General features: G+C 44.8%; 2 protein-coding genes and 1 non-coding gene across 3 annotated transcripts; 1 reads left to right on the forward strand and 2 right to left on the reverse strand.

Moving 5' to 3' along the window:
• Positions 1-861: 861 nt before the first annotated feature.
• On the forward strand, positions 862-3641 carry LOC100191535 (uncharacterized). Its single transcript, NM_001136966.1, has 7 exons — positions 862-1091; positions 1178-1244; positions 1377-1465; positions 2045-2259; positions 2426-3056; positions 3139-3221; positions 3319-3641. Exons 1-7 carry the CDS (start codon positions 978-980, stop codon positions 3416-3418), a joined length of 1299 nt encoding a protein of 432 aa, NP_001130438.1. The 5' UTR covers positions 862-977; the 3' UTR covers positions 3419-3641.
• A 1168-nt stretch (positions 3642-4809) lies between these two features.
• Positions 4810-6484, reverse strand: LOC103625838 (transcription factor JUNGBRUNNEN 1). Its single transcript, XM_008646239.4, has 3 exons — positions 6033-6484; positions 5628-5911; positions 4810-5530 (listed from the first exon to the last, which is right to left on the reverse strand). Exons 1-3 carry the CDS (start codon positions 6250-6252, stop codon positions 5024-5026), a joined length of 1011 nt encoding a protein of 336 aa, XP_008644461.1. The 5' UTR covers positions 6253-6484; the 3' UTR covers positions 4810-5023.
• Positions 6485-11414: 4930 nt separating this feature from the next.
• LOC111589456 (U1 spliceosomal RNA) lies at positions 11415-11575 on the reverse strand. Its single transcript, XR_004849788.1, has one exon. It is a non-coding gene; the product is annotated as a U1 spliceosomal RNA (small nuclear RNA).
• Positions 11576-13263: the final 1688 nt, after the last annotated feature.

A 13263-nucleotide genomic window follows, 5' to 3' on the forward strand; every position in this document is an offset into this window, starting at 1 on the left:
GTGGCGGAGAGGGAGCCCACTGCGGCGGCGGGGGCGTCCGAGGGCGTGAGCACGAGCGCAGGTCGCAGCGCAGGGAGGATGGGCGGGGCGGCAAAGGCCGCGAAGAAGCAGGCGAAGAGGGAGAGCGAGGCAAGGTGGAACGCCTGCGTGTGCGGCGACAACAGTGATAGAGGGCGCAGATCCGTCGCCCTGAACTCGTCATCGACGCCGCACTCCGCCTCAGCGCCACCGACGCAGTACCAGCAGTTCTCTTCGTCGTCGGCCAGGTGCTGCTTTTCCCCATCGTGACCATAGCTAGCTACCTAGCTCGTGGCTGTGCAGGAAGAGATCTACCACAGCCAAGCAGAGAATGGATCCGTGGCGGTGCGAAGCATTCTAGGCGAGGGAGGCGGAGACAGAAGAGAGACGGCATGCGGCGGGCGGGCGGTCGGGGTTTGCGGCAGGCGTATCGCGGCGGGCGGGCGAGGGTCGCGGCGCGCGGATTGATCGGGCGAGCGGTTGTTTGGCGGGGGCAGTCTACAATATCATCTTAATAGTTAGTACAGATATGGCATAACTAGTCAAATTACCTTCGACAACATTGAACCCAACAACTGCTTGTAGCCGATGGACGAGCCCCATGGCCTAGCCTTCCCACTGAATTAATAAACCACTTCAAAAATTTTAGTTTTTTTTTAAGTTACGCATGCGGCGCAGCCACAGAGCGGGTCAGCGGGACATGGGCCCTGATGGGTACTCGGGTCGGGCCGTCCTCCCACCCGGCCAACACCACTCCACTGACTCCGCCCTGGCTCTCTCTCCTTCCATCGGCCTCCGCGGCTCCGCCCCCTCCCCCTTCCATTTTAAATTTCAAACCCCTCCCACCTGCTTCCTCCTCCTCTCCCCTGCTGCCACGAGGCGCGGCTCAGCTCCTCCTCGAAGCGGGCGGGGAATCCAGGCCGCGCGGCGGCGGGGCGGAGGAGGAGGAGGAGCGGGGGATGATGGGGTGCCTCTTCGGCTGCTTCCGCGCGTCCGGCGACGGCGGCGATGCGAAGGGCGCCGGAGACCGCAACACGTCCCTGGCCCCCGCGACGACGACGACGATCCAACAGGTTGGTCTGCTTGCGCCGTGATCGCGGAATGTGAGCCGCGGTTGGTTAACGATGCCGGCTTGTGTGTGTGTGTGTCCGTTCGTCAGGATGGTACGGGCAGGAGGATCAGGCCACCGTCGAGGAACGCGCTCTCCGCCGTGTTCCAGCGAGAAGGTGCCCAACCATTTTTTTTGTTCAATCTGCAGTTCCGTACTGTCCTTTGCTCATTCTTGAGGTTGAATGGTGGTGATTGTTTCTGTTTTTTTATTGGTGTTGCTGGCTTGTACATTGTACTGTCTGGTTCAGATGAGGGATCGAGGGCGGCGCAGGCGGCGAGCTCGTGGGCGGAACAGACTGGTGAGAGCAAGAGGATGGATCAGGAGCTTGAGCCCCAGGTAAGCCATTATAAAAATATGTATCGCGCTGATTTACCCGCTTTAGGATTTGTGGTTGTCGTTCGTTTCTCAATGCGCTTGGTTATCGATGCAGCTATCTCATGGTCTCAGTTCAGCTGAGTTCACTTGACTAGGACCAGCATGTGCAGTAGAAAATCCCTGGTTAATTATGGGTCCTTCTAACCTCCGTTCGTTGCTTGAGTTTCTCGTTATATGTGGCATGTTCCTTCAAGTTGTTTACTTACAATCACATAATGCTTGTGGTGTTACGCCGGACATGCTAATTTCTTTGGATGTTAGCATGTGAACTTGTGAGTCAGTTCATTGCTCATTTCATTGAACCTATGCTGCCATGCTGGTGAAGAGACATTGAAGCAGCCAGTTGGTGCTATAAACACAATACACCTCTGTTTTCTAATCAGTCTGCTTCTCATAGTTGTAGATAACCTTGTCATTTCATCTTATATTGTGATGCGCGGGCTAGCTAGTAGCCGCAAAACAGTTTTATATATTTGTTACCTCGTAGCATACACCACATGATCTTGGGTGCTTCAGACTGATTTACCTCCATGATAACAGACCATTATCCAAAAAAACTGTGGTGCATTGCTGCAAACTACAAACAACATCCAAAGTGTGCTCAGAGATGCAGATTCAGTTCATCAGAAGGAAACACATTCAGGATGTCTTCCTGTTATGTCTGATGATGTACATTTCATGGAAGCGCCAAAGGTTGAGAACTGTGAAACTCCTCCAAGGTCTCATCAGAGCTCCACTGTACCAGATGCAACGAGGTATGTAAACTCTATTCCTTTTCCTACTACTAGTAGGTTGATGGAAGAATAAACTTACCATTCCTGCTTCTGAAGATGTTAGGCTACTCTCTATTTCAATTTCTCTATTGTAGTAAGCAGTAATTTAACTACTTTAACATTTTGGATGTCCGCGTCATCACTGCAGTTCTTCAAAAACAAATGATGAGTTGCGTACTTCCGCTACTTCCTTAAAAAATAACGTGGAAGAGTCAACAAATGAGAACGATACTGAGGCCTGTGTGCAGGGTGAAGAACAACAACAAGCTCTGGATCTTGCTGAGGATTTTGAAGAATGTGGGGTTTCAAAAGAAGATTTCTTCCCCCCTGAAAAATTAGAGGATCCAAAGTGTGCAAAGAATGACCATGTGGTCTCCATGGAAATTTCAATATCCGATGAATGTTCCCTTTTCCAGAGCTCTGAGGGTTCTGTATCACCTTCTAACAAGATAAGAGGGAGCATGAATACAACATCTACGGAGAAGTCACCGAAAACTGAGGCAACTATTCATGCCACCAGAAAGAAGTTACTGAAGAGCAATACTTCAGAACTGGAGCTCCCAAGCTTAGCTCAATGGTTGAAGCCTCCAAATCCTAAGAAAGCATTCAGAGATGAGGCTGTGACAGGAGACAGATCTCATTCAGCTAAGAGTTCAGATGAGGATAGGCCTATTATTGGAATGGTTGCAGCACACTGGAAAGATAAAGAGCCAGCAAATTTCACCTCTAAATGGTGGGATGGAAATGGCATTCCCAATTCAACAAATAAGTACAAAGAAGTAAAGTCTGCATCTCGTTCTCTTGCTTTCTACTTACATTCAAGTAAAGTTCTATACCTAGAAGAATTTATCATATGGGCAGGACCAAAAGGTGAGCTGGCATGCAACACCATTTGAGGAGAGGCTTGAGAAGGCTTTATCTGAAGAGAAGTCGCTCTCTGAAAGGTCTGTAGGTTTTCTTTGACCTTTGCATTATGTTTCGTTATCACCATATCATGTATGGCTCTAATGCCATAACTCTTATCGTCCAATGCTGTAACAGGAACTGCTCGAGTGGAAAAACATCTCAGTTTTTAGGAGTGGAAGGCGAGGAGAGTGATACTGCTGGATCTAACCGTCTATATGCTACTGCTTATGCATGACAATTCTGCTAGCCACGAGGCACAGAAGCTTTCAGTACAATGGTTTTCTGCTATCACCCTCCTGATTGATTGCATTTGCACAGCCCTGTTTTCCTCTGTCCTAGAGTAGGTAGCATCCGGATGTGATGTTTCAGTTTGTGCTTACCTCAACTGTTTAAGATATAATTAACTCTAATACTGTTGCTGCCTCAGTTGACAAGTATAAAATATTGTTGGTACCTTCTATTGTTCTGGTTTGCTTCCGCTGGTATCTGTTATTTATTGGAGAACTGACTGATAGGCATGCTTCATTCTAAAATTCTAGTTGTCTTGCGCGGCACCTTAACCCACATACTGGAAACGAGCACATATTTCCACTTTACCTTGACAAGTTGCATACAAGCTCATGAAATCCACCTGGCGAAAAACATTCTCTTGATTGCTGTCTTTTCTCTTGAAAATATATCATTTTGCTTTTGTCTTCGGATTGATTCAATGTAGTTCTGGTCTGGAGTGTTTCTGGTCTAAAACCTCTAGTTTGGTCATTTATTACATTTGAACGAAAAAAGTATGTGGCTTCTTTAGTCAGAGAGGCTGAAAAATTAGGCTGTCTATTTTCTCGATTATCCAAACACATTGATAAGAGCACAGCGATACTATAATCCCTCCCAAATAGTCATTTACCATGGGAAACATGCTTCATTTGGCTGAATCTTTCCTGCATGCGTTATTGCTAGTACTGTCTGTTGAATTTAAAGACGGCTGTTTTGTCGTCTGGGAAATCACTTCAGCCTCCAGAACGGTATCTACACCTATCCATGGTAGTGATCTAAGCTATGTATTCACTTGTTCAGATAAGATGATTTTTTTTAAAGTAAATTTGTGTCCACTGTCATGCACATGCTCATGCTTCAAGTGGCTAAGAAACATTTGAATCTTTGGGCGCAAGGGTCAAAGTAGGGGATAAGCACAAGAGATGTTGAAACCGATTCATCCTTTGTTTATGCCATCCGAATCACAGGTGTTTTATTTGTCCTCAAGCATGAATGGTAGATTGCTGATGCATCACAGCTTTTGGGTGACTTTGTGGGCATGAGATCAATCTAGGAGTGACAACACGGCTGTCTAGGTTGTCTGTAGCTTCAGCTCACTCATCTCTGAGTGGAAGTGACTAGGAGTATGCAAAAAAAAAAAAACAGGTGTGCTTCTTGTATGAGCAAAACGGTTGAGGTGTAGCCTTTCAATTGGCTGCCCAAAACCGTAGCCAAGTCAGAAACTGTCGTTATGCTTTGCTTTGGCGAGTTGTGACAAAGGATGTATACAAGGAATTTTGAACTGTCATATGTCAAACTTTCCTACGTCTGACAGAACTTATAGAAATCAAAACTAAAATGGCAGAAAAAAAACAGGTGTCAAAAAAGTCCTGATTCATGGCTGAAACATATGTTTATTTTGGTGACAGGTTCACAGCACATCCTGTATACATCCGATCAGGAAAATAAACACAAAAGGCTGGTGGTTTTGGGGGGCGCATTGCCAGCAAAATCTAACTGACTAGCGGCCTCACTGGAGCAGGCCCTGCATGCCAGTCGTCTCTCATGCGCCCTTCTCTGAACTTCCTATCGATCAAGCGTATCTACAGTCGTAAAGTACTGTCGGATCATTGACCTCCATGAACCTTGCGATCTCGTCCCAGTGCCCGTCCTTGTAGCACTCATTCGTGGCGGCGGTCTGATCGTTCTGATGGAACGCAATGGTCATGGCCGACGAGCCGAGGAGCTGCGGCTTCCGCTCGATTTCTGGCGCAGCGAAGCGGTTCAGCCAGTGCCCCTGGAACTGCTGGCCGTGCACGCCCACCTCCCTGAAGAAGCTGCTGCCACTGGCAGTGACACCTCCGCCGTTCAGCATGCTGCCGATCCGATGCTGCTGCCGGGGCACGACCGCAGCGGTGGCTGGCACTGGCACTGGCAGGCAGTTCATGTACTCGCCGTCGTCGCCGCCGCCGCCGGACTCGAAGCTCCCCGTGTTGGAGCTGGACTCCGCCAGCGGCGGCGGCGGAGCGTTGCTGCCCGCCGGCTGCCTCTTCTTGTAGGCGATGTTCCTCTTGAAAATCCTGCAGATGGTCCACACCTCCTGCATTTTTTTCAGAGCACCATACCGTGTCAGAGTTGACACTAGTGCGTTTTTCAGATGGTCACTCTCACGTGGAATGGAGATCGATGGAACTTACTACAGCTTCTTGCGTGCTCGGGGACGAGGCGGCCGGCGGGAGGCGGAACTCGTGCATCATCCAGTCGGTCTTGGCGCCCTTGCCGGCGCTGCCGCGGTAGTACACGAGGGACTTCTTGAGCCCGACGGACTCGCCGGCCGCGGCAGGGTAGATCGGGCGGTCGATGCCAGTGGCCTTCCAGAAGCCGGAGCCGGTGACCCTGTTGGGCCTGATGCTGTTCCGGTACTTCCTTCCTCTGAGGCAGAAGAAGTACCACTCCTTCTCTCCACCTACCGTGCTCGCCTCTGATTGAAGACCGATGTAATATTAATAATGGTCAGAATCCGTTCAATTTACTCTTCGTTTCTTTTTTATTTACAGTAGTCAAATAGCTGAACTAAGAACAATTAAGAACACACTACTCACTAGGGAGGTCCCACGGGTCGTGCTTGTAGATGTCCATCTCCTTGATGATCTCCATGCTGAGAGGCTTCCTCGCCACCTTCCGGCGGAGGTAGAACGTGACGAGCTCCTCGTCGGTCGGGTGGAACCGGAACCCCGGGAGCACCAAGTCGTCTTGCTCTTCGCTGTCTCCGGTGGCGGCGGCGACGAGCACTTCTCCGTCTCTCTTCACCTTGGCCACCATGGTCGATCTTTCTACTTGCCAGCTGCAGGATAGATCAGGAGTTCGATCTATGTCCGATGTATATATGTGCGTATGCTCTTGATGCAGCTAGCTAGTAGCCTTCTAGATGGCCATTCAAGGAGTTGATAAGGAGCCAGTAGTTGCTGATCATGCTCCTCTGATGTCTTCTATATATACACACGCAGAGAGAGAGAGAGAGAGAGAGAGAGAGAGAGAGAGAGAGAGAGAGAGAGAGAGAGAGAGAGAGTATCGACATGGTCTTAAAAGGAGCCGCGCGTGCGTCGTTCATTTGGTCCAAGCCACTGTGTTTGAACTACACTACTTACTACCATCTTGACGAATCTACAGAGGCAGAAACTACTGGCACTTTGTTACTTACTATAGTCTGTGTTACAAGTCATTGTGTTGGTTGGTTGTGGTTTGTTTGTTTGTTTTCCTTCTGAGAATGCTGGTTTTGGTCTGTGTGAGAAAGGTACGTGCAACTTGGCAGCTAGCCATGGAGCAGCACCTACCGGGCTTGTGACTGACACGTCTCTTTTAAACAAGTTTTTCACTCTTAAATACTATTATAGAGAAGTCTAATCTATTCATAATACTATTATGAAGAAACCACTTTAAACGAACTCCACACAGATTCTCTACCCCACCCAGTAGTTCCCTAACTAGAATCAAGGAGCTAGAGCTAAGAATCTACTTACAAAGTAGAAGAACCTCAATCACTATCGCTATATATATTACGAGAATCCAAGTCTCCACCTTCATTCTACTATTTGGAGATCTTCTCCTCTTGTTGGAAGCTAAGCTGCTGGGTTAAGAAAGTTAACACCTACCAGCTGTTGTACGGTACAGTTGAGGATTCACAACTATGATCCACACACATGTTCCTTGTATTGTACTGTAGAAAGCTGGATGAGCCGCTGTGTCTGTCATGGCTGTTAGAGAATAAAAAGAACACAAGTCACGCAAGAAAAATCTTAAGAGATTATGTTCAGATGAAATCATTCTTAAATCTTATATATATATATATATATATATATATATATATATATATATATATATATATATATATATATATATATATATATATATATATATATATATATATATATATATATATATAACCTGAGAAGCTTTTACAATGGCTGGAAAACTGTACAAGAGCTCGTGAAAAAAACTTCAAGGGTGTGTGGTGCTGGGTCTTGTCTTCAGTCCTAAGCCAATGTAATTTTAAATGTGGGTGGGTGAGTGGGGGGTTCAAAGTTTCAAATCTTTGATCTTTCGAAGGAAAAAGAAAAACTACCAACGAGCTTTTTACTATTATCACACATACATATACATCAATGTTTTTGATCTGTCACATTATTAAGTGGCAATGGCATTATTAGATTCTTCACCTTTGTAAAAAAAAGAAACTAAGGTAAAGTAAACCAGCGAAAAGTATAGAAAGTGACACATGGAATCGAGCTCTTAAAAACAAACAACAAGGGTAAATCTAACTGACTTGTATGCAATCTGGGTGGTTCTTGCGAGCTACCTAGCCGACAGCTACATGATGAATTGATGATATCCATCTGCTTCTTGGGATGGGCAACCCTTTTTCTTTTAGGCAATCGGGCAGCGGCAGCCAAAGGGGGACTTGGAATCTCTGCCGTTCCCGTGAACGCTAGGCTACCTGCAAATGAAATGCTATGCTACCAGTAGCAGCACTGACCGAAGCCTTTCTCCACCGATCAGACCTTTCAGCTTTCTGTTTCCAGGGGTCCTCATCCCCTTTGAAACTTTCGAGAAAATAATGCTACCTGCCTGAGACTTTGAACGGCTCACTAGTCAACAGGAGGACATTGGTTGGAGGCTGCTCTTCATCCGTAAGAGAAAGTTGGCACCCTGGAGAAAAGAAATTGAGCAGATTAAGATCATTTGTTTTCTCTCGATGGCAGAAGCCTATTGTCAAACGATCACAGATATTATGGATTTTTTTTATTATTTTTGTACGCGTGTTGTAGCTGTGATGTGAATCATAGATACAACGGTGAAAAAGGTTGTCGCACAGCCTCATGCATGCCCTCATTCCTTCGCTACGAAGAATGAGGTGAGGAATGGAAGCCTGCGATAATTAAGATAAGCAAAAGGATACGATAGTGTATTCAGGACGTTGCAATTCCACCCTAGCATGGCTGTTAATAGTTCGCACTCTTAGGACTTAAGTTAACTTAATGCTCCATATTATTCAGTTGTCTATCCAGGTCTACAATTACACCTACCTCCATACAAGCTATACATTCCGACAAATGTATTAGAGATGTGTCTAGAAAAGGGGTGTTTGAATATACCGTAGCTAATAGTTAGTTAGCTAAAAATTAATAATAAAATTAGCTAGCTAACTGGTAGCTAATTTACTAAAGGTAACTAATAGTTGAACTATTAGTTAGACTGTTTAGATGTCTCGGCTAATTTAGAACAGATAACTATTAGTTCTAGTGCATTCAAACATCTTCAAATATTTGAAATTTATGTTCTAGTGATTCGAAGAGATTTGTCAGCACGAAATCTCAGCACAAAATGACAGTTCTGAAATTTGGTTTTAGGAAAGGCTAAGGGGTATTTGAATGCACTATAGCTAATAATTAACTGCTAAAATTAGTTGTATACGTCTAAATAGCCTAGCTAATAGTTTAACTATTAGTTATTTTTAGTAAATTAGCTAATACTACCATGTTCTCATATTTGTCGTCCGCTATTTCATTTTTGAACTAAATCGTGACAAATAAAAAAATGATGGAGTAGTTAGCTAGATATTTGTTAGCTAGCTAATTGTAGTAGCATTTTTTAAGTCAACTAACTATTGTCTTTAGTATATTCAAACACTTCCTAAAGCCTATTAATATTCAAACGGCAAAAAGTTACAAAAGTTTTGAGACTTGGTCTTATGGGATATTTGAATGCACGAGAGCTAATAGTTAGTTTGTTAAAAAATACTAGTGGAATTAGCTAGATAACAAATAACTAGCTAGCTATTAGCTAATTTGCTAAAAGTAACTAATAGCTGAACTATTAGCTAGGCTATTTAGATATCTTTAACTAATTTTAGCAGCTAACTATTAGTCATAGTGCATTCAAACACTCCTTAAACTATTACCATTCAAACATCCGCGTAGACTACTACTATTCAAACACCATCCTCCGTGTACTACAATTACCAAGGGGTGTTTAAATACATTGGAGCTAATAGCTAGTTGGATAAAAAATTACAAGTTAAATTAGCTACTTAACTATTAGCTAATAGACAAATTATTACATTTTTTGGATGTCTTTTTCTAATTTTAGTAGCTAACTATTAGCTCTAGTACATTCAGACATGACCTAAATAAATACGGAAATTTCTCTATATACCATTGCAATTTTGTTCGGTATCTTCGTCATAAATGTATTAATCCTTTTATGGCACTCGGATTTCATCTTCTTAAATACCATCGGTCGTGGTATAAAAGAGTAAGAAAATAAAATATTGTGGTCCCTTCTATGCCACTAATGATGGCACGGATAGATAAAGAATCACTAACTAAACATGAGAAATATATCTAGGGCATTTTTTCCGAATTGTTTGTGTATTCGAATTGTGCTATATTTCGAGGTATGAATTTATATTCGGTTCCTAACCTTTAAAATCTGAATAGACCGGATAATAAGAAATATAAAAAACTTTAATATATGATGATATTATTATGTGATTTATGAACTTATTAGCTAAAAATAGTATTGTCATCTTAACAATGGTATATGTATATCTCTATATGTTTTTTATAGTCACTTGTTGTAATAATAATACCTTTAATTAATTATTTATTGTGTATATTTTAACAAAAGATAATAGTTTCTTTATAATTCGGTCTATTCGGATTCTGTTTTAAAATGTCCACTTCTACGGGCTATTAGGCATAACAAATATTCTACCACCTGTAGAATTCCATGCAGCCTGTTATTATCAGCCAAGGTTTGAGCTCCGAATCAAAGGTCGGCAGTTCTTGAGCCAGTCTGATCACTGTGTAGTGTATTAACCTTTAAAACCTTTCTGTGCAACCAACATACAACAAACAAACTAAAAGAAACCCTCAAAATTCAGAACACAGACGGCAACGAGGGTCGACTTTCTGTACCTCATATATAATTCCTGGAAGATGTCAGCCTGTGCAGCAGTACTCATTAACATTGTCAAGATGAACATTGACAAATGCTACTGAATGGACTTTGGAATGGTTCAAGACATTCACTTGCACATCATGCTTGCCTCTAACCAGAATTCTACAATCTTAGTTTCATGTCAACGGAAATAAATGCTACAGAAACTGCATCAGCAGCATGGGTACCATCCGAGCTTACTAATGTACAGGACATACATCTTGGCCAGTCTGATATGGAAGTCAAGCGACCATAGTTTCATCGAACCATCACATTCGCAGTAAGTACTGTACAGTATAGTGCAGAGGAAGAAGCATCTGCTCATGGTTCAGAGAAGGATTGTTCCTTTCAAGTTGGCTCGTACCTTCCAGTCTTCTGCTCCTGCAACGACAGAGCCATGGGAACATCGCATTACTCCATTGACTGTTTTCAGGTCTGCCTTAGCTCACTTCTGAATATGATTTGCGTGAATAATTCGTCCTTATTTCTGGCAACCATCCCAAATACAGTAGCTGCAAAAAATGCAGCCCAAGAGGGAGGACAAATGGTTGCTAGTACTTGGGATCTGCGATTGCAGCGGACCTTAATAGTTGAAGCTTTGATCGGAGTTGGCAAGAGTTGAATGCCTGCATCATAGAAGATAAAAATTTCAGACCACTCTGTCAGTAATGGGTTGTATGGGCACCACATTATGCAGTTATCAAGGTAAAGCAATGACCACCACATCCTCTTGAACTATCGCACGGATCAAGGCCATGGCCGTTTGTTCCAAGCTCCTTTTCAACAATCCTGCAATTACGGCACCAATTCAATGGCTGGATATGGACTAGCAGACGTCTGTGACCACCTTCGAAAGCCCTTGCATTAAGGGGGGACCTAAATTTAATTTCTTATATTGGACGGGAACCGCGCATACGTCTATTATGACCTTCTAAAGCCGAAACCCCTGCATTAACAAGGGACCTAAATTAAATTTAATCCATTTTGTAGGGGCCGCGCGGACGCGTACCCCCTCTGCCACAAATTATGACGTCCACTCTCCCACTTGGGAAGATGGTAGGCCAGCGCACCTGCCAAGTGCAATGCAGGCCACTGACCTAGACCACGGGCCTTATTGATCGCCCGTTGATCCCGTCCAGGTAAGTATGGAACACCGCTGCACTGGACGCTCGTCTTATAGCGCAAGCTCGCGTCGCGTCTGCCTTCGCCAGGCGAGGTGGTGCTAAACGCTCACACCGGACCGGACGAACGCGTTCTTCTGCCGCTTGAGCTCTCGTGGGCCACCGAGACATGGAGAAGTCTTTTATATGGGCCTTTAAGCCTGGGCCCGATATGCTTATCTTTTTTTTTCTTTTTGGCACAATATAAAGTGGCTCTTGCCGAAACAACCGGACTGCAGGCAGCAACGGATCGGTCAGCGTTTTGAGAGTGAACGTGCCATGTAACAATGTTTCGCTGTTCTTCAACACCTTCAAATCCGAAGGTCGTACCCTTAGCTTTTCTTTCTTTAAAAAAAACAAACAAGTTCCCCACTGCTATGTATGTTCCATGTATCAGCATTAGGTTGTACAGTACAGTGAACTAGTAATCGGGGCCAGGCTAAAAAAAACAGCATAGTACACGGGAACAAGGACACCAGCGGCAAAAAAAACAGTGGATCATGGAGGAATGGTCTCTCCTGAACTCTTCCCGTCCTGCAATAACTCAACAATGCTATGTACGTACGGTACGTATCATGTTCCGCTACTTCTCTGCTGTGATTTTGGCAACGAAAGTACTACCATAGTACCATCCAAGTGTCTCCTAGTCTTACTCTCCCTTGACCATGATCCACGAGTCCCTAACAGTTAAATAAAAAGTCCTAATTCCACGATGTTTTTGCGGGAGTTTAAATTGAGCTAGTTTGGGAACCCTACTTTTTCCAATAGATTTTCATTTTTCTAAGAAAAATTAGTTCATTTTTCCTTAAGAAAATTGAAAATCCTTAGAAAAATTGTGTTCCCAAACTAGCCCTAAATATGCAATTGTCAATTTGAAACCACTTTACGACATAGTAATTACAAGGAATATTTAACAAGAGTAAAACTCTACGCCCGTTAGGACCAGAAATATAAATATGAAATATATATACAACTTTTACCGTTATGAGTAATCTAAGTTATGAATTTTGTGTGTGTATATATATAATCAGTTACTACTTATTAAGACTGTAAGGGTAGTCTGCCTCCTACCGTTCTGCCGTTCTGCCGTTACACAATCTCAATCGTCTGTTATACCGTTATGCAATCTAAGTCGTCCGATTCGCCCAGAATGATCCCGCACGTCCAAACCAACGCCCCGATCCCACCGCAAGGCCGCAACCCCTAGCACCGATCCCCGCAAGGCTGCAACCCCTAGCCGCGATCCCCCAGCAACCCTAGCCCCGATCTCGCCACCTCCGCCGTCGACGCCCTAGCCCCGATTTCACCGTCGCCAACGGCGCACCGGCTCAGGTGTCAACGCGCCAGCCCCAAACGTCGCCCCCGCCCCGAAGCTCGCCGGAACAGATGACCGGATGCCACGGCCATGATCCACCACCACACTCCAAAACAAACTACACGCATCACTCATCTCCAAGTTGAACCCCCATGGGTGAGGAGTTCGTACTGCCCTTCTCGGACTTCCCCACCTCTGATTCTGGCACCCTCATGCTCACGCCACTCTCCCTCTACCTGACCAGCACCGGCTTTGAGGTCGCCTCACCGGGCCACCGCGACGTCGTCGGCTTCTCGGCCATCGCGAACGCCCACGCCGGACGCTGCAAGGTAACAATGGTCCTTATTTTGGCATGGACCC

Source organism: Zea mays, chromosome 5 (assembly GCF_902167145.1).
Source record: "Zea mays cultivar B73 chromosome 5, Zm-B73-REFERENCE-NAM-5.0, whole genome shotgun sequence".
NCBI lineage: Eukaryota > Viridiplantae > Streptophyta > Magnoliopsida > Poales > Poaceae > Zea > Zea mays.

Coding starts and splice junctions, on each gene's coding strand:
- LOC100191535 (NM_001136966.1), top strand. CDS start 978: ATGATGGGGTGCCTCTTCGGCTGCTTCCGCGCGTCCGGCGACGGCGGC. Junction 1,466..2,044: donor ATCAGGAGCTTGAGCCCCAG/GTAAGCCATTAT, acceptor CCATGATAACAG/ACCATTATCCAAAAAAACTG. Junction 2,260..2,425: donor ACTGTACCAGATGCAACGAG/GTATGTAAACTC, acceptor TCATCACTGCAG/TTCTTCAAAAACAAATGATG.
- LOC103625838 (XM_008646239.4), bottom strand. CDS start 6,252: ATGGTGGCCAAGGTGAAGAGAGACGGAGAAGTGCTCGTCGCCGCCGCC. Junction 5,912..6,032: donor CGACCCGTGGGACCTCCCTA/GTGAGTAGTGTG, acceptor GTCTTCAATCAG/AGGCGAGCACGGTAGGTGGA. Junction 5,531..5,627: donor CGAGCACGCAAGAAGCTGTA/GTAAGTTCCATC, acceptor AAAAAAATGCAG/GAGGTGTGGACCATCTGCAG.